The sequence below is a fragment of the Ictalurus furcatus genome, chromosome 17, assembly GCF_023375685.1.
Source record: "Ictalurus furcatus strain D&B chromosome 17, Billie_1.0, whole genome shotgun sequence".
NCBI classification, from domain to species: Eukaryota; Metazoa; Chordata; class Actinopteri; order Siluriformes; family Ictaluridae; genus Ictalurus; species Ictalurus furcatus.
The window spans coordinates 18,724,192-18,745,616 of record NC_071271.1 but is presented as its reverse complement, the minus strand read 5'-3'; the positions used below and the strand labels follow the sequence as shown (position 1 = coordinate 18,745,616).

At 38.6% G+C, this 21,425-nt stretch overlaps 2 protein-coding genes across 2 annotated transcripts; both read left to right on the top strand.

The window, feature by feature from the left end:
• Nucleotides 1-1,876: 1,876 nt before the first annotated feature.
• Nucleotides 1,877-11,542, top strand: mgat1a (alpha-1,3-mannosyl-glycoprotein 2-beta-N-acetylglucosaminyltransferase a). The gene is made up of 3 exons (XM_053647199.1): nt 1,877-2,400; nt 3,743-4,712; nt 8,735-11,542. The coding sequence occupies exons 2-3, from the start codon at nt 4,047-4,049 to the stop codon at nt 9,431-9,433; spliced, it is 1,365 nt and encodes a 454-aa protein (XP_053503174.1). The 5' UTR covers nt 1,877-2,400; nt 3,743-4,046; the 3' UTR covers nt 9,434-11,542.
• Nucleotides 11,543-12,491: 949 nt separating this feature from the next.
• On the top strand, nt 12,492-19,701 carry sh3bp5la (SH3-binding domain protein 5-like, a). The gene is made up of 6 exons (XM_053647198.1): nt 12,492-13,280; nt 13,371-13,433; nt 15,176-15,304; nt 15,504-15,662; nt 17,172-17,345; nt 18,658-19,701. Exons 1-6 carry the CDS (start codon nt 13,020-13,022, stop codon nt 19,240-19,242), a joined length of 1,371 nt encoding a protein of 456 aa, XP_053503173.1. The 5' UTR covers nt 12,492-13,019; the 3' UTR covers nt 19,243-19,701.
• The last annotated feature ends 1,724 nt before the right edge of the window (nt 19,702-21,425 follow it).

The following is a 21,425-nucleotide window of genomic DNA, read 5'->3' as shown; positions in this document are numbered from 1 at the left end:
TAAGCTCTTCTGAAAAAAGAAACATGTTTGTGCTGCTCAATTACATTGCAGGTGAGCACACTATTAGGGATTTCTATTTTTTTTTATAAGCCATTTTAATGTAGAGTTCAGACATATAACAGTAGGTGTCATTTGTCTTCGGTTTAATGTTTAACTCCTCATAGTATCACCCATAGTTTTACACTGTGGCACAGAGCTTTTATGGTAGCAGTTCTACAGGGTTAACTATATAACTTTGTACATGGATGATTGGTGAGTCTGTTGTTCTTTTTTTGTAGAAAAACCTGTTGAGTGACATGTGTATGTCACTGTGAAATGAAGGATAAAGCCAAAGAGGCTCAGAACCTGAAACTTTGCACTTTTATGCTATACCAACAACATAGTTCATTGTTGTTTCAGAAATGAAAGCTATACCTACAAAATGATATTGACTAAAAATATTGAAATTAAAATGTACTGAAATGTAATAAAATGCCCAAATAGACTCAGACATGATCAAAGCAAGAGGTATTAAAATTGAAGACAATGCCTATGGCTGGCATTTAAGATCCCATGTCAAACAGGCTGGTGATTATGATGATGATGAGGTTCTTCTTCTTAACAACAACAACAACAACAACAACAACAAAACAGGGGTTCTCAAACTTTTTGCAGACAGGGACCCCTTTAACTCCTGAACTTTCCATTAAATAGAACACATATCTATGATGATTTTTGGACTTCTTGGACTGTAATACTGGCTCTGATATAATTTATAACACATTTAAAGTAATAATTCTTCTTTGGAAGTTTCATGTACATAAAGCTAAAATGTCTGTTACACCCTCCTTTAGGTTTTTTAGTAAAGATCTTAAAATATGTTATGACTAATCGAATTCAATTACTAGAAATTAGAAGTGTATTAAAACATCTCTCATACTAATTTGTGTGATTTAATATTTTACCCTGTATGATGTAAGATCTGTTATATGTATCCTCAAATTTCTGTTTGATGTTAAATATCATTGTATGTTTTTTTTTTTTTTTTTGGTTGAATAATAATCATTTAAAAAAATATATAACAGAACACATTAGGTATAAGTTACCTTTTTTAACTAGGTCTGCTTGTTTTTAAGTTATTGAGGTTCAGATTAAACACATTCAATTCAGGTGACAAGTCAAAAAGACTGACAATTAAAACTGATGTAGTATATATGCATGTTGGCATCTTCGCCATCATAAATATAACTGACATAGAGATGGACTTTATCTCCACATTAAGAGACAGGGGTGTCCCCTTCTCAAGTGTCAGTCACTAACGTGGAAGTCATCAATCCTACACCGATGAGGTATTTTTGTAGGCCTATCCGGAAGTTAGCATCACCCTGGTTCCCTCGACAAAAAGCCAATAGGATTTTTCCATTGGCTTTTGGATTATTGCAGAAAATAAACTCTGTGATCAACAAAAGTTTATGATTCTTACATGTTTCGTTCATTAAGATAATCTTCACAAATGAACACAACATTTATGAATTCTGAAGCCGAAATACAATCACCAGAAGTAAAAGCTAATGTTAGGCTATAAACGAACTACACCACGGTCGCATGACTTCAACGTCATCACCACTACGCTTCCGACAACTCTTCCAACCTTTTTAAAAAAATAATACAATTGGAAAATAGTATAAATTAATAAATCTAAAAGTTGGAAAGTTTGAGTTGGAATAGTCTGCAACAGCACACGTATACACACAACGAGGCTGTAGTAGGGGAGTTTTCCTGTTCGGCGTGATGACGTCTAATGTCCCCGACAACCTCTGTAGTCCAAAATAACCACTTGTTAGCATCCGTCTTTTTCAAGACACGTAAAAGCTTTTTTAAATCCTGAGTGGGGTATTACTGAGGCATTTTATGTAATAGTATAAAACGTGAACATATTGTGAACAGCTTGTGTTAACCACAGACCTTATTTCAGGCATTTAACCAAAAACCCATTCAAAAACCCCATTGACTTCGGGACGACGGATGACGAGTACACAGAAAAATTAAATCGAGATCACGAAAAAAAATAACAAAGTAAAATAATAATACATGACCGCTTGGGGGTTCTGTAGGCTAATTATAGGTGTCTGCTTCACAACTTTCTCGCACAAGACAAACGCACACACTAGGTGAAAGTGGGCGGGACTTCCGACATGTAGCGCCACCCGGAAGTTAAATAGACGAGTGTCTCGTTAGCGAAGCGAGAAGCTGGTGTGATTATACTAAAAACTAAAAAAAGAAAAACTAACTTATGAGGCGTCAGCGGGGTAATGTTTGCCTATAGCATTTTTAAAAATGTACAGGTTACTTCTCAGTTTTTTCTCTCTGGACCTGCAGTGAGAGAAATGGAGGAGAATGGCAGCCGACTCTACTCATCATGTAAGTGAATGTAGTTACATTAGGTTATACATTTGCTTTTTTGGATGAAATTAAGCGATGCTGATGAACTGACACCAATTATCCCTTCATTATCTGAGAGGGTGGAGAAGCCGATATTTTATCTTATAAGTATATTCAGGAAGGGTGATATCTACAGGTTAGATTATTGATTGGTGGACAACCTGCTGCTTCACACTTAAAGCTGTCCACCATTATATTATTAATATTATTAATAACTATTATTATTGTTATTATTATTAGAGGATTATCTGTAAGTGAAAATACTCCAGCGTTGAAAGTAATGATCACACTGGAACATAATAATAAGATCATTGACTTAGTGTATGTGTTTATTTAAAAAAAAAAAAAAAAAACACACACACATTCACATAGCTTTGAAAAAGTAGCTTTTAGACAGTATAACAGGCAATGCAACCAAAGCAGTTCAGATATTATTCATATTTCTTAAATCTACTGAGTATTAATCTTCTTATCTGTTCACTTTTTCGAAGTTCACTTGTATGACTACAAACCTCAACCTCAACCTCATCCCTTTAGCTTCATAGTTGGAATGGGTGTTATGATAAATATATCGTATTACAAAACTTTCATATGCACCTATTATGGTTTTTCAAATATTACATGTCATATAGTGTGTTATAGCTGTTAGTGAATGTAAAAAAAAAAAAAAGTCTGCAAAGTTTCAAAAATCAAAGCGCATGACAAACGGGGTTATTGACTCCCAAAAGAAGGAAGCGATTCTGAACAGCTGAAATGAGTCATTAGAAATTCCGGACTTGTACTAACATACCTAGGTTTGTAACAAAAAGCCCCGCCTCTGGTCTTCATCGCTGCTCGTGAATAGAGGGAGCTGAAACTAGTTATGGTAGTCGGTGTTTCCTTTTCGACACACGCTGACAGCAGTAGACCAATCACAACAGACTGGGGCATCTGACCAATCAGAGCAGAGTATGCTCTCTGAAAGGAGGAGTTTAGAATGAATCATTTACAACCGATCATTTAACGAGTCATTTGTGACACTTGGGGAGGAAAAGGTAATGCTGCAATTTAAATTATGAGCAAATTAAAGTGTTTTTTGACCTTGGATGCATGCAGATCTATTGTATGAGACCTTTAAAACAAAATTAGGCACGTTTCAAAACCATAATAGGCGCGCTGTTGGTTAATTTTTTTACGTTTCTGTGCACTGGATTTATGATCAGTAATATTACTTCTTCTACTAATAATAATCATAATGTATTAGGTTTACAAATAAATTAATGCTATATAAATAAAATTGAATTGAATTAGGTTTTAATTACATATTCTGTCTTTCTTACAGTCACCGTGTACTTGGATTTTGGCTTGAAATTCACCCACTTGCCAAAGCACCAATGACCTTCTATAAAAAAAAAAAAATAAACATGTCCTTCTTTGACTTCGACCTTTATTACAGCCCCTTTTCTGTTGACGTCTGTCAGACTTTTGACCCTTTCTCCTAGCCAAGCACATAATTATATTCACATGTACAGGATATTTCCCTTCCTGCCTTATGCTTTGGTTAGTGAGAACGTACACTTCCCTGACACCCTGTTTACCATATCAAACACTTCTGCTGCCCTGACACCCTAAGCTCCACTTTGACCATGTTCCACAAGAAGGGTTGTCTAATTATTTGTGGCGCTTTGTTGTTTATTGCTTGGAATGCCCTTCTTATATTTGTTCTTTTGGGATGGTCACCTGAAGGAGGTGTGTCTATTTCAGCAGAAAAAGATCCACAAAACTCCAACACTGTGGAGAAATTGTTACAGTTAATCAGTGCGTTTGAGACGGAACTTGAGTCCCAAAACAAAATCCTTCTCCAGATTCAGAGCCATAAGTCACTGTGGGAAGAACAAAAAAAAAAACCTACAGCTTTCAGGAGTAAATTAGATATCAAAAGTCATTTTACAGATGCGGGGAGTAACTCCCAGTCATCCCCCGTGGTTATTCCCATCTTGGTCATGGCGTGTAACCGAGTGACAGTGTCACGCTGCTTGGACAAACTCCTCGAGTACCGGCCATCACCTGAACTCTTCCCCATCATCGTGAGCCAGGACTGTGGACACACGCAGACTGCTGATGTGATCGCCTCATACGGCAGTAAACTGACTCACATTAAACAGCCTGATTTGTCAGAGATCTCGGTGCCTGCAGGACATAATAAGTTCCAGGGTTACTACAAAATCGCAAGACATTACCGTTGGGCTCTAAACCAGGTCTTCAACACCTTCTCATACTCTGCTGTCATCGTTGTGGAAGATGATTTGGAGGTATGCATTCTCTTGTTTATCTGTTTAACACCAAACCTATATGTCCGCTTTTATTTATAATTCATAACTGTTATCTGTTCTTTAATGTGCATATGATTGAATGCATACGAATTCAATGTAAGATGAAGCAATGTGCAATTTAGGGCACAACTGATGTGAAAATTATTTTTGAAAATAATCTACTAACAAATAATCTTGAGTGATATAGATTTATATGATCAAAGATTAAAAAGAAACCAATAATCTAATTGAGACTTACTCTGGAAATGAAAGTAATACAAATATAAAACTAAAATTCAAAACCTAAAGGAATAAGTTGATTAATTAAAAAGTCCCAAATTTCCTGAATGGACAAACCACATTTTCCTTTCGCTTGTTACTGTTACAGTCGGGGAAATGAGTATTGAACTTGTCAACCCTTATTTCAGTAAATATATTTCCGATGAGACTATTCACATGAATTTTTTTACCAGACATCAGTATTAACTCAAGAAATCTGGAAATATTAAGAATTCACAACATTAAAGTCCATAAATAAAGTTATGTGTAATAAAGTGGACTGACACGGGGGAAAAAAGTATTGAACATGCTAAGAAAAAGCAGTTCTCCAAGGCAAGGTAAGGCAAGGAACCAGCTGAAATCCGTAAGTATTTATACCCCCTATCTGTGCAAATTAATATCAGCTGGGTTAGTAAATTGATGGTCTATAAAAAGGCTTTTCTTTACCAAGGTGTCACACAAGAAACATCTCATGATGGATAAAAGCAAAGAGCTCTCCCAAGACCTTCAGAACCTTATTGTTGTGAAACATATTGAGGGATTCGGATACAGACGTATTTCAAAACTTTTGAATCTTCCAGTAAACACCATTGGGTCCGCTGCTCACGCTCATCCAGCAAGACTCCATTACTAAAGAAAAGGCATGTGTAAGCTTGTTTAAAGTTTGCTACAACTCGTTTGGACAAGCCTATGAAATACTGGGAGAGTGTAGTCTGATCAGACGAGAACAAAAATTTTGGCTGTCATACTACACACCATGTTTGGAGAAGAAATGGCTCTGCACATCATCCTTAAAACACTATACCAACAGTGAAGTTTGGAGGTGGAAGCATCACAGTGTGGGGCTGTTTTTCATCGCATGGTACTGGCAGACTTCATATAATTGAAGGAACGATGAATGGAGCCCTTTACCGGGAGATTCTTGAGAAGCTGCCATCCACCAGGATGATGAAGATGAGACGTGGGTGGACCTTCCAGCAGGACAACGATCCAAAGCATACCGCAAAGAAAACTCTCAATTGGTTTCAGAGAAAAAAAAAATCAAGGTGTTAGAATGGCCCAGTCAATCACCTGACTCGAATCCAATTGAACATTTGTGGAAAGAGGTAAATATCAAGATTCACAAGAGGGCCCCCCCAGACTCTTCAAGATGTAAAGACAATATGTTTAGAAGAATGGGCCAAATTCACACCTGAATACTGCGGCCGATTAATTTCTTCACGCAGGAAGCCTCTTGAAGCTGTCATTACAAACAAAGGCTTCTCCACTAAGTATTAAATACATTTCAGTTATCGTGTTCAATACTTTTTTCCCGTGCCATTCCTCTTTATTACACATAACTTCATTTATGGACTTTAATGTTTGGATTTCTTTATATCTGTGGATTTCTTGAGTTAATACCAAAGTCTATTTACTGAAAAAAATTTACTGTTGATGCGTTCAGTACTTATTTTCCCCACTGTACACACATCCGCTTTGTTTTACATACATTGTGCGATACATTGTGTGATCTCCATAAAACATTTGTGTTTCAAATAGGAACGGTTCTTAAATTATAAACAATAACGTGAAAATGTATTTTGTTGGATTTAACTCTCTATTGTGGTTTAAAGATAAATATCTCCAAGTTCGGGTTCACGAGAAACCATTCTTACAGTGGATATAACAAGTCTGCCCACCCCTGTTAAAATGGCAGGTTTTTGTGATGTAAAAAAATGAAACCAAGATAAATCATGTCCAACTGGAAACCCCATGGGCCACAAAGAGCTTACAAAGCAGGTACGGGATCTCGTAGTTAAAAAATATCAATCAGGATAGGGTTACAAAAAAAATTCCAAGGCGTTGGATATACCATGGAACACTGTAACGACAATAATCAACAAGTGGAGAAAATATAGCACGACAGTGACACTACTAAGAACAGTACATCCCTCTAAAATTGATGAGATGATCAGGAGAAAACTGTTCAGGGAGGCTGCCAAGAGGCCTACAGCAACATTAAAAGAATTATAGCAGTTTCTGACAAGTACTGGTTGCTTCGTACATGTCACAACAATCTCCTCGATTTTTCATATCGCTGGGCTTTGGGGTAGGGTGGCAAGACCGAAGCCTTTTTTTAATGAAAAAAAATAAAAATACATCCAGTCTCCCAAACCATGTGGAATAATGTGTTATGGTCTGATGAGAACAAAGTTGAACTTTTTGGCCATAATACCAAGAAGATATGTATAGCACAAAGAAACACATCACATCATCATAAGAACACTATCCCCACAGGGAAGCATGGTGGTGGCAGCATGATACGTTGGGGCTGTATTTCTTCAGCTGGAACTGGGGCTTTAATGAGGGTGGAGGGAATAATGAATAGCTCCAAATACCAGTCAATTCTGGTGCAAAACCTTAAGGCTTCTAAAATATTTAAATGAAGAGGCATTTCACCTTTCAGCACGACAACGATTCAAAGCAAACCTCCAGATCAACAAAGGAATGGCTTGACCAAAACAAAATGTCCCAGCCAGAGTCCAGATCCAAATCCAATCAAAAACCTGTTGGGTGACCTGAAGAGGGCTGTGCACAGGAAACGCCCATCCAGTTAGAATGCTTTAGTCAAGATGTGCCAACCTGATAGACTCTTAGCCAAAAAGATTGAATGCTGTGATAAAATCTAAAGGTAAAGGCTTTAACTAAGTATTAATTTAGGGGTGTGCATACTTACGCAACCAGGTTATTGTACAATTTTATTTTTAAATAAAAAATAAATAAATAAAAATAAATATGGTGTGGCATGGGTGAGTATTTCAGATGCTGATGGTCTCATGGAATTTTTGCATACGGCTCTCTCTAGAGTTTACACAGAATAGTATGAAAAACAAAAACAGCAGGTCTGTGGGTGGAAATGCCTTGTTGGTGAGAGAGGACCGAGGAGAATGGAAAGACCGGTTTAAGCTACACGTGAAGGCTATGGTAACTCAGTAACCACTCTTTACAACTGTGCCGGCTGAGCAGAAAAGCATCTCATAATGCACAACATGTCAGAAGTTGAGGTGGATGGGCTACAACAGCATAACACCACATGATGGACCCCCCGACAGCCAAAAACAGTAGTCGCGGGAACAGGCTCACCCAAACTGGACAGTTGAAGATTGGAAAAATGATGCCTGGTCTTTGTAAACTCTAGAGACTGTTGTGTGTGAAAACCTTAGGAGTTTCTGACATACTCAAACCAGCCTAACTGGTACCAACAACCATGCCAAACTTAGTAAAAGTGACCGAGTCACATTTTTCTGATGTGTGATGTGAACATTAACCGAAGCTCTTAATCAGTATCTGTGTGATTTTAGGAATTGCATTGCTGCCACATGATTGGCTGATCAGACAATTGCCAGAATGAGCAGCTGTACAGGTGTTCCTAATAAAGATGTCAATGAGTGTATTTTGACAGATATTCTAGGTAGAATGCTGTATGGGACGAAGTCCTGAATTTTCTTTGAATGTGTATTATTTGCCTTCTTTTATTATTTTATTGTAGAATATTTCTATAGACATGATCAGTGTTTTATCTGCATACCTGATGGAGATACAGCTAAGTTTGCTTAACCTTAATTTAGTCCGCCTTAATTTTATTGGCCAGATGTTTGATCATCTGGGCACTAGTACAAATTAGATTGGTCAGATTTGCCTTTCAGCATACTGCCTTCAACTTGCCATGTATCTGATATGGTTCTTCTCTTCCTCTCTTTAAGGTGGCTCCAGACTTCTTTGAGTACTTTAAAGCCCTTCACCCTGTACTAAAATCGGACCAAACTCTATGGTGTGTGTCTGCCTGGAATGACAATGGCAGGAATGGATATGTAGATCCTGCGAAATCAGAACTCTTATATAGGACAGACTTTTTCCCAGGGCTTGGGTGGATGTTGCTTAAGGAGATCTGGATCGAGCTTGAGCCAAAATGGCCAGCTTCGTTTTGGGATGACTGGATGAGGCACCCCAATCAGCGCAAAGGCAGGTCATGCATTCGCCCCGAAATCTCTAGAACTTTGACGTTTGGCCGTAAGGGTGTGAGTTTGGGTCAGTTCTATGACAAGTATCTCCGCTTTATTAAACTCAACACCGAATTTGTGCCTTTTACAAGTAGAGATTTGTCTTATTTGGAGCAGGGGAAATATGATCAAGCTTTTGAGAAGGAGGTTTACAGCGCTCCTCTTGTGACAGTGGTGGAGCTGAAAAACGGAAAGCTGTACGGGCCCGGCCCATTTCGCCTGCAGTATTCCAGCGCACAGAGTTTTAAAACACTAGCACGAGATCTTGGACTCATGGATGACTTGAAGTCAGGAGTGCCACGAGCTGGGTATCGAGGTGTCGTCAGCTTCTTTTCACAAGGAAAGCGGATCTATATAGCGCCACCTGTTGGTTGGACAAAGTATGATCCAAGCTGGAGTTGAGGTAGCCTGTGCGTATTGGGGGGTAAAAAAATCTGTGTAGTCAGTACAAAGGAATTATATTGTAAACATTGATCCACAGTGATTTGTCATGGTGCAAATGTGTTCAGCATCCATGCTCAAAATAATTACCTTTTATTTGCCGTATATTTGGAAATGTTCACTCTGCAGAACATACCAGAGACGTTTCAAAATAAGCAAAGGTTGAAAATGATGTGAGACCAAAGATCATGTTGTAGAGTAATTGATTTCCATATCTCAGGTCAATGCTAATATTTTTTTAATGAAGAGAGACAAATATATACCTTCAATGTTAGATATATAGATTTGTTAGGATTGTCACACTGAGTGATTTATAGTGATCTTTGTTTTTTTTAATCATGACTGATAATCATCACAGCCTTGATACAAGTATTCTTTATTCACCAGTCACTTTGCAATCTGAAACCTCTTTAAAGTGCCTTCAAACTTTTATAGCTCTATTTAAATGATTATATGTGAAGTTTGTGCTTAAGTGGTGGTGGATGTTATGTGTTGTTTGGGGTAAAACATGTAGCTTTTAATTCTATATTTGACTGACTGACTGACTGATAGCTTTGATCACAGAGTGATGTTATACTAAAATGTTTCGGATTTAATATGTGGGGGAAAATAAAGCAAACATTTGTCATATTTTAACTGCCTGCCTCTGTGCATCATTAATAGTTGTAGGCCAAAGCTACACACCTACCTACCTCCATATGTATATATGTTTATAGAAGTTGGTGAGGACTACACAAGTGTTATTTAGACCCTGATAAATAAAAACATAGAATTGAAGGAGGGTGTACTTTCTTTTTTCCCTATATCTCCCTTTCCTGTTTTTCCCTCCCTATATCTCCCTATATCACATTCTGACCTCTGCTGGCTAGATGACCTGTTTGGAGATGGCCTTATAACCCTTCCCGGACTGATGAGCAGCAACAATTGCTTCTCTGAGGTCATGGCTGAGGTCCTTTCTTCTTGGCATGATTTAGACACCTGAGTGCTCCAAAACACCAAACTGCCAAAAGATCCGCTTTTATAGCAGTAGTCACACTTCTTGATGATGAACTAGTCTTGTGCATTTCATTAGTTACACCTGGCTGCTAATTACTGTCTTAATGTTTGGTGAAGCCGGAAGGGTGTACTTTTTTTTATTTTTTATTTTTTAAATATATATGGGATATTCAGACAGGATCCTAGTAGGCAAATATTTCCAAGGATAAAAATGAAACTTATGCACCTTATGGCCACTTTATCAGGCACAACTGCCTTCGGTGTGGTTTTTAGGTAAAGGATTACTGACTGTAGATACTATTGAGTGATGGATCATTATCAACACAGCAGTGGCACTGACATGACAGTATGTGTGCCACTTATATGAGTGTATCGTTGTCACTGCTGGTTTAAAAACAGTCCACAAAACAAAAATATCTACCCAACAGAGGTCAGAACGTGATACTGATGAAGGACACACAACTTTAAATGGATGCCTAACCCTGGAGATGTAAGGCAAACGTACTAACTACTAAGCCACCATTAATTTAGTCAAGTGCTAAGGAAGCTGGAAAATAATATACAAGCTGACAAAGACGGTACCAGTTTGAGCAGTTCTGCCTGTGTTTTGGCAACCAGTAGCAGTTCAGACCAAGCTGGATTTTTCAGCAAGGAGGTTTCTGGGTAACATGACAAGCTGCATTTTTTATAGTCGTTCTACTTCAAGAGAAAAAAAGAGAGAGGCAGGTGAAGCAGATGAGAGAGTGAGCTGCCAGGCACTAACTTGTATTACAGACATTCCATAATAACATTAACTGTAACGTTAAACATATAAAAAGTATGATGACGCATTTAAAATAAAAAATGAATTAAAAAAATAAATAAAATAATCATTGGCAAATTGCAGTGGTATTAGAGGATTAAATCACTTTGGGACTTGCTGTTATGGGAAAATAATCAACTCCTGTTGTTTATTTTCCTGTAACAGCACTTCCCGAAGTGTTTTCTTCCTCGCTTAATTTATATATATGACATAAATGTATCCGTGGGGAAAAGTACAGTATAAAACCCTGACTCATACACCAACCACACACTCAAAATAACTTTTATTTTCTTTCTTTTTTATTTAAATGCCAGTCACATTAATTACAAGCAATGAACATGACAATAGTCACTTCCAGCATACAGTATAAATAAATCTTAAACAATTATAGGCTACAACAAATAGAAAAAGAGAATATACAGTATAATATCCATCCATCCATCCATCTTCTACCGCTTACTCCTTCTTCAGGGTCGCGGGGGAACCTGGAGCCAATCCCAGGAAGCATCGGGCACAAGGCGGGGTACACCCTGGACAGGGTGCCAGTCCATCGCAGGGCACAATCACATACACACTCACACACACCCATTCATACACTACAGCCACTTTAGACACGCCAATCAGCCTACCATGTGTGTCTTTGGACTGGGGGAGGAAACCGGAGTACCCGGAGGAAACCCCCACAGCACGGGGAGAACATGCAAACTCCGCACACACATGGCCCCGGCGGGAATCGAACCCCGGACGTGTGAGGCGAACGTGCTAACTGCTAAGCCACCGTGCGCCCCCAGTATAATATATAAAATAATAATAATACAAGTTAAAAAAAGAAGAAGAAAAACCCCCACAGAAAATGGAACAGGTATGAGATCATCATACAAATAGTGTATAGAGACCTAGTCTGTTTTGTTTGACTATTTTTCAACCCAAGTAGTAACTCAATATAATTTTTCATATCTATCTGAAATAACAAAAAGTTAAGTTTTCCTTTAGCCCATTTCTGCTTATGTATATGGTATTTCCCCAATAACCAAACAAAGATATAAAGGCCACATTTGGTGGCAATCTTTGACTATTCAAATAAAAAATACATCTTGTAAATAAGCATTTACAAAGGAAGCCGTCCAAATCCATCCAAAACATTTAGCTATAAATACGATTGAACAAATAAGTGGACAACATTTTCTTTCTCAGTCCCACAGAAATCACATTTAACATCCACATCAGTACAAATCCTTCAACAGAACCTTTCACACATTCATGACGCGAGTCAAAAGCGTCATTAAACGTCATCGTTCTACGGAAGCCGAGCTGCCCACGCACACCTACGCGTTTTCGAAATAACGTTACTTTTCATTCCTCTTTAAGCTAGCGTTGTTGAGGACGGGTGTGCAGACATTATGATAAAAACTTTCTTAATTGTGTGACTTTCTTAATCCCCCTAAGTGTATTTATTATGTAGATAGTTCAGTAGCATTGGAGGTGACGAAATTATGGTCATCGGATTTAGAAAATATGTTTATAAGTCAGCGAGCTAGCACTGGACAGTTAGCTGATAAAGGATAAAAGGAGGGAGGAGAAAACATAAACATGTATCAGAGCTGCATCTGCGTGCTGTAGCTGGAGCCGGAGCCGGAACTGGAGTCAAGTGACGTTCATCGATATACGTTTTATGGTCATTTGAGCTAGTTAGATAAATAGTTTGGTATCGAATCTTATTTGTATTCTTGTCATACACTGGTGAAGAACATGGAGATGGAGCAGACTGGCTTGCGAGAGAGTCCTCCCGGTTCTGTGGCTGTGCACAAAACTGAAAATTGTGAAAAAAGGTTTGGAGAAAGAATAGAAGATTGTGCTTTGCAGGGTAAAGACAGAGACGTTGATGGCGAGTCTGAGAAAAGGGAAGAGTGTGAACGTGAAACGTGTGAAGTGCTAGAACAACAACAACAACAAGAGGAGACAGATGTGCATAAGAAACAGCCTGATGAGGAGCTGGACCCCAGGATACAGGTGACAGAAATAACCCCTAGGTTCTGACATGTTCATTTGAGACACTGGATGGAGATTTTGCTGGATAACTGACTGTTTTGCCTCATCCAGGAGGAGCTGGAGCATCTGAATGAAGCTAGTGAGGAGATCAACCAGCTGGAGCTGCAACTAGAGGTAACATTAGTACCTTGTAATATAGTGTGTCAATTTAAAAAAAATAATAAATATATATATATATATATATATATATATATATATATATATATATATATATATATATATATATATATAAAATGCCACGTGTAGTAGTTAGCACGTTTACCTCGCACCTCCAGGGTTGGTGGTTTGAATCCCACCTCTGCACGGAGTTTTCATGTTCTCCCCGTGCTTCAGGGGTTTCCCCAGGGTACTCTGGTTTCCTCCCCCAGTCCGAAGACATGCCTTGTAGACTGTTTGACATCTCCAAATTGTCCATAGTGTGTGAATGTGTGTGTGTGTGATTGTGCCCTGCGATGGCTTGGCACCACATCCAAGGTGTCCCCCCATCTTGTGCCCCGAGTTCCCCGGGATAGGCTTCAGGCTCCCCCGTCCTGCCCCTACCCTAGTGTAGGATAAGCAGTATGGAAAATGAATGGATAGATGGAAGAAAGGATAAAATGGCATGAAAATTAAAGTATGAGTTCTGAAATGTACAGAAATGAAGACTTATGCTGCATTAAAAATTAACTCCATAACTGTTAGCACCTTCCAAGAGAAAAGGCAAAACCATCGTATGAAATAATGATGTGAAATTGCTCAGACAAACTATTGTCCACTAATAAAGTCCTTTATAAATAATATAATGTTCTCCAAAAAGCATGTGCTGACACTACTCAATATAATATAAAATCTATCCTAAAACTAATCAATACCCTTACAGTCATTTGACTGAACATTTGAAGGTTGTGCTTGGGTAAAACCCTTGTCATCCATTACCATGATATTTGTCGATCTGGGGAAAACCCAGTTTTCAATGCGAAGAAGACAGGTGGTTATTGACCTGCACACTGAGCATTTAAATATGATTTAAGCAGTTAAAAATATCATTAAACACCATAATTAAAAAAAAAAAAAAGAGATTTGAAAGTCATGTTGGGTTTCCCAAGTATCAAAGTCAGCTATTAGACACTACATCTTTGAGAGGAAGTTGTTTGGAAGGGTTGCAAGAAAAAAAAAGATAGTCCTGAGAGCAGTCCAAAAAAAGTATAGCACATAAACTTCTCCTGCATATAAGAAAAACGCCCATACCCACTGTAAAACATGGTGGTGACTCATCAGTGCTGTGAATCTGTTTAGTGGCTAGTCGTTCAGAGTGTAGTATACAACAGTAATTTACCCCAAAATTGGGTTTCTCTGAGAGGAGGTTGTCCTGGCAGAAAACTGTCCATAAACTGATTTTTTTGTTTGTTTTTTTTAACAAGATGACCGTTCTCAGTCTTCGCATTTGAACCTTACTGAAAGCCTGTAGGCAGTCCACATCTGCAAGCCTAAGACTATCTTAGAAGTTGAAATCTTGTGAATGGAGCAATGGTACCTTCAGGCAAATGTCCTTTGCAGATGCAGTGCTGTTATTCTCTCCAGGGGAGTCGTCACTGGATATTATTTTTGTGAATGCTCTGCAGTTTTGAAGCCATTGAACAACAACACAAAAAACCATTGTGTTGAATTTAATTTTTAGAACATGTCCGTATTTTGAAACTCAAGGTATCACTCATTGCATGAGTTATTGATGTTACGTATTTGTTTTTCCATGATGGAAACTAGTGATACGGAATATAATGAACAGATTTCTGAAACATGATGCCGATCAAACAGCAAACAGTTGATTGATGTATAAATATATGACTCTTATTTTATCTTTTACCCGAACCCCCTAGGAAGAGAGGTCAAGTTACAGGAAAATATTTACTGATTCAGCCAGGAAGCTCAATGCACTAAGCTCTCAACTGGGCTCTTGCATTGAGAAAGCCAGACCTTACTACGAGGCACGGAGATTAGCTAAAGAGGTACTTTTTTTTTGTTTTTTCTTAATTATGTCTTTGTGAATTAATGCATTTGTGAGAACAAGTTTCAATACTCTCTGAATCTTTTAGCCTAACTGTAAAATAACTTCCAGGACAGGCTTTTGCTGTATCATTTGATTACTCCTACTCAGCTAGGCCCTGTCTCTCTTAATGCGTTCTGATTATGTTATGCACCTCTTAGGCCCAGCAGGAGACCCAGAAGGCTGCGCTTAGATACGAGAGGGCCGTTTCCATGCACACGGCTGCACGGGAGATGGTGTACGTAGCTGAGCAGGGCCTCGGTGCAGATAAGACTCTGGATCAAACCTGGCAAGAGATGCTCAATCATGCCACTTCCAAGGTATCCACCATACAATCTAGAGTATACACTAGGGGTAATGATATGACAGAAAAGTATCATGATACTTGAAGACATTTCTTCAATACACAATATGTATTGCGATATATAAGTATGCTAATAAACTGCCAACAAAACAGTAGTGTTGTATTCAAAAACTGTTCATTAATTATGTAATACTAAAAACAAGGGAGAAAATCTGTACATGTAACAAATTCATTTAAAATTGTTCTAAAAATACTGACAACATACACAATATCTCTGAAAAGTGTGCTGCGTCATAATAGTAATATTATGATAATCATATTGCCCAGACCTATTATATACCTTTATTATTTTGTCCAAAGTCCAGATCTGCCCATAATTAAGTCTTGACTTTAGCATGGTTTTATATCTCAATCTCTCCTTAGCTGACTTTGAAAACAGCTGCTTAAACAGATGATGGAAAAAATATATTGGAGGTGGTTTGAGGAAAGACCCTGTCTTTAACACCACGTTTACAGCTGCGTCTGCTTTCTGTACACATTATAATTGGAACGTCCTCCTGAGTGAAAGGCAGATAAGCTGGGAAGTGTGTGGGAAGCCTGCCAGCTGTCAGCATGACATGAGTAGGAGGTTATTTTTATACCATTGAACATGCTTAGTTCTGATAAACCGGTAGCCTTTCATTATCTGTACACCACTCATAATTCGTCACTGCTGTAAAATAATGCAGTTAACACTTTGTGTGTGTGTGTGTAGCATGGTGAAATGTAAACACGACAGTGCGTATAAATAGCGTTTTAGACTTTTATTTACTCATCGCTGTCGCCTCCTCTGTCACGCCGCTAGACAAAACCTTTTGGAGCTGATCCGATGTCTTTTTATCGCATTTTAATTCAATGCATGTTTGCACCAGATTTGGTCCAACATTATCCAGTCATGATTGGATTACTGAAAATGTTTAATTCATGGCAGAAATGTGCCTGTGCGTGTATAATTTGGTGCTCCATTATTGTACTATTTTGATTTCAGAACAGTTGATCTGAAATTGATGCGGAAAAATAAATAGTGACAGCTCAGGCAGTGGGAAGTAATATAGAGCAGGAAAGAAAAAAAAACAACCCAGATATTTCAGCGCAAAGTGACAGAGAGCTTGAGAGTATCACAGAGTTGACTCTGTGATAGTGTGTCTGTGTAAGTGTGTCGAAATGTAACTATGGTTATAAATGGCAGTGTAAACCTATATTTACTCCCCACGATCGCCTCCACAGTCATGCTGCTAGACAAAAATAGCCTGGTTTTACTTTTTTTTCCCTCTCTCCATGTGGTCAAACGCTATCTGATCATGATTGGGTTACTGAAAATTCATGTCAGTGCATAGTTAAGGCCCTGGGTGTGGATGTCTCAGCGCTTAGATAGTGAGTTCCTGTTGCATAAGTGTTGCTTTCAGATCAACAATCCCCCCACAACCCCCCCCCTCCCGATTGAGAGTGCCTAAGATGAAGCCTGGTCTGTTTTCGCTTTTAACAGGTGAACGAGGCTGAGGACGAGCGACTGCGGAGTGAACGAGAGCACATGCGTGTTACCCAGCTGTGTCAGGCAGCTGAGGCTCATGTACAGACCCTGCAGAAATCCCTCAAGAGGACCATAGTCAAGTCAAAACCTTACTTTGAACTCAAGGTCCAGTTTAACTCCATATTGGAGGTGAGATTTCATGCTGCGCTTAGCTTGGAACACAATCAGAAAATATCTTCATGGTGAGATTCATGTACACATCGAGAGTGGCTACTGAGAATGAATGAGATTCGTATGCAAAAATACGAATACTATCGATTACCAGAAACTGTTACTTTCAAGTCATAATAATAAGGCAATCTCTGTAATTACACTCACACACCAGTTAAATGCTGGTATAATTTGGCACAAGCAAGTACTTAAGTCTATATGGTCAAAAGTATGTCGACACCTGACTGTCACACTCATATGTGAGCCTTCCCTAAATTATTTCCACAAAGCTGGAAGCACACAATCGTATAAGATGTCTTTGTATGCTGGAGCATTAAGATTACCCTTCACTGGAACTAAGAGGCCCAAACCTGTTCCAGCATGACAATGCCTCTGTACACAAAGCGAGCTCCATGAAGACGTGGTTTGCCAAAGTTGGTGTGGGAGAACTCGAGTGGCTGCACAGAGTCTTTACCTCAACCCCACTAAACACCTTTGGGATGAACTGGAACGCCGACTTCTTACCCAACGTCAGTGCCTGACCTCATTAATGCTCTTGAGGCTGAATGGACACAAATCCCCACAGCCACGCTCCAAAATCTAGCTGAAACCCTTCCCAGAAGAGTGGAGGTTATTATTATTATTATTATTATTATTATAGAAGTTTTATAGAAGGGGATGTTCAACAAGCACATATGGGTGTGATGGTCTGGGGTCCAGAAACTTTTGGCCATATTGTGAAACATAATTGTGTATTATGGCATTCAATGTTCAAATTCTCATTTCTATACGTATTTACTCTATGTAGTGGAAAAAAATATTGAAACATGATAAAGAAGAGTAAGAACGGGTTATTTATTTATATACAGTAAATATCCTGTTATTATATAAAGTAAGAGGTTATTTATGACATTTGTGACTATGTACTATTGAGCTGAGCAGATTTGAATATTTCACACATGCTGTGTCTTGAAAGCAACGAATCACTGCTTATGCCAACAACATAAAATAAATTGCTAATGCATAAATCAGTTGATTATTTGCATTATGCAAATTTAAGATGCATACAGTTACATTGAGAATGGCAGCGTCTTGGATAGTACAAATGTTGCTATATTTGAAGAACAGTTGGCTCCAGTGCAGAGATCCAAAGTTAGTTTGTGATTTGATTATTCTGGTAAACGTATTCCTGTTTGCTGCATAAACATTTGTCTTTCTCTTTGCTTATCTCCCCTTCATATTTGGGCAAGCCAAGCCGACTGTGCTGAGACTTGTTGTATCGTGTTTGCAGGAGCACAAATTGAAGGTAACTCAGTTAGAAGAGCGTGTGAGTGAAGTGAAGAAGCATTACTCCTACACTCTGCAGCGCTTGGAGAAAATCAGCGAGGAGATCCATGCCCAGAGAGGACCAGACCGTTCTGAGAATGGATCTACAAAGTCCTTCAAAACACGCAGTCCTCCTGTAGGAGCCGAGGCGGTAATTACTACTGAAGGTGGAAACTGCGGAGGCCGCAATAAGTCAAATGAACGGGTGGACGGCCAAGAGGCTAAGACCCAAGAGTGGGTGGAGAGACATAGGGAGTCTGGCTGGTGGGAGAGAGAAAAACAGAGGCCGACATCTGTAGTGGGTTCGGACTCCACCTCTGTTTTTAGCTTTAGAACCATTGCTTCTGATTTGGAGAAGTGCGACTCTGTCGAGCATCTCGGCCAGCTGAGTGACACTGTTAGTCTTTCTGGAGAAGAGGAGGAGAGGGGGAAAGAAGGGGATGAAGAGATTGGACGAGTGGAAAAAGGAAAGGACAAAAAGGTGGCTTTTACAGAGATTGAGAAACAAGAGCAGCTAATCAAGCAGCATCACAGGAGTGTGAGTTTGTGAGTAAGGCTCACCTCGGGCTCACATGAAGGCGAACGTTTGAGTAGGAATGAGCGATTTGGTGATACTTGAAGACGTTTCCACCGTACATAATATGTATCAGGATATTTAGCAATGATAACAGAGTCAACATTCTAACAGTAGTCATGTTTGGGGGGGGGGGGGAACCAATGCAAACGATACAATAGTTTTAATGTTATTTTTAATTGCACAGAATGATTTAACATTGGAAAGAAGGAAAAATGGAGCAGACGTTCATCTTTAGTGGTTGCGGGAGGATCCGGAGAGCACTGGGTTTAAAAACGGGAATACACTCTGGATGGAGCGCCAGTTCATGCGCACACATGTTCACACACTCTTCACACCTAGGAGCAATTTATCATAGGAGATACATTTTTTTTTCCGGGGAGGTGGACCAGAGAACTCAGAGAAAACCTACACAAACACAGGGAGAACATTAAAAGTCTGATATATATATATATATATATATATATATATATATATATATATATATATATATATATATATATATACGTCTGATATATCCAGTATTATCCAAGTAATATCCAGTCAGCTACTTGTTAATGTGAGCAACAATATAACCAAGTCCGTAAAACATCAGGTTACAATCGTTATCATATCTTCGTATCATCCAATCTTACAGCTCTTAGGTCTGTGTTTTGTCCCAGCACACAAGGGAAGACCTTCTTAATCTATTTTAAGCAACTAGGATAATATGGTCCTGTTCAGTCTCCGTGTCAAGGGCCACGATATGTCAGATTTGAATCCACAGAGGAATAATGTCCTGCATTTAAAGTTATCAAGGCTGTTCCACTGCGTATATTTGGATTCTGGATTCTCTTCATCAGTTTTTCCCTTCTGTGAGAGCATTAGTCTTGTAATTGCACTTTGCATCAGGAAAGGGATTAGAAAGAAATGAACTTCTCGTGAATAGCTGTGATCAATGGTGAGAGATCCAGCTCCAGTCTAATGAAACCGAACATTTTAATTTTGTTTAATTTTGTGCAACGGTTCAGCATGTAATTAGGATGCAGTGGCAAACACACTCATTTTGCAATATGTTATGAAAGGTGAGATGTTAAAAGACCCCCTGGGATGCAGAGGTTGCTGTGGGTGCTGACAGTAACAGCTAAAACTTGTAAATTAATGCATGAAAGCAATTTGAACATAAAAAAGCATTACCGTGTTAGGATATCACGTGGAGTCTTGGGTAACTTTGATAGAAGACACATCGCAGGTCATTTGCATAAAACACATCGCACGATACACACTTTATTATCAAAGTAAATCTTTGAAATGATTGACAGCACCCTGTACACCCTTACAGTTAACCTTAAATCAAAAAGTACTCAACCAATAATTAATTCCTTGAGATTTTAGTTTTACGCCAGTCTCTTATAGCTCAATACTAAAAATGAAAACGAATTGTTTTCTTAGATACTGACAGTAAATAAGATGAAAAAAGATCACAAAATCTTCAGACAGAGAACACAGAGGTATATTTTAAACTGACCCTACTGACGTTATTATTTTAATGGTTTATTATTTAAATACATTTTATCTGTACAAGCCTTTCATGTCTTTCTAAAGCCTAGCTTATAAATGTAAAAACGTTTAATCTGGTATAAAAATAGCAGTTGCCAATTACTAGTTATACAGCTGGGGTTTTTTAAATGTAAAATGGCATTTAAAAGACATTTATATGATTGCAAGTTGGAACTGGCCGACCAGGCTAGACGAACACTTAAACAACAGCTGCTAAAAAGCAACAAACGGTCGCCTCAGTAATTAGCAGTGAAGTCAATTCACACCTCTTTAACCCAGACAAGCTTCAGGTCATGAAGCTGATATTTTGCATTTTCCACAAGCTGCAGAACAGAAAACCTCGGGATGTGGGGGTGAGTTTTAGTTCTGCTTTACAGAAGTGAACAGCAGCAATCCCAGAATGATTATTGAGTGCAAATTTATTAGGGTTGTGAACCTCAGGCTTCCATGTGAAAAGGTACGATTTCGATTCTTAAGGCAACGATTCGACGTTCGATAATACCGCTGAATCTGCTATGGCACGATATGATTTCAATTCATAAGGCACCGATCCGATAATAGACGATAGAGCTGAATCTACGGTACGCTAAGGTACGATTTGATTTAGTAGCCTCTGAGTG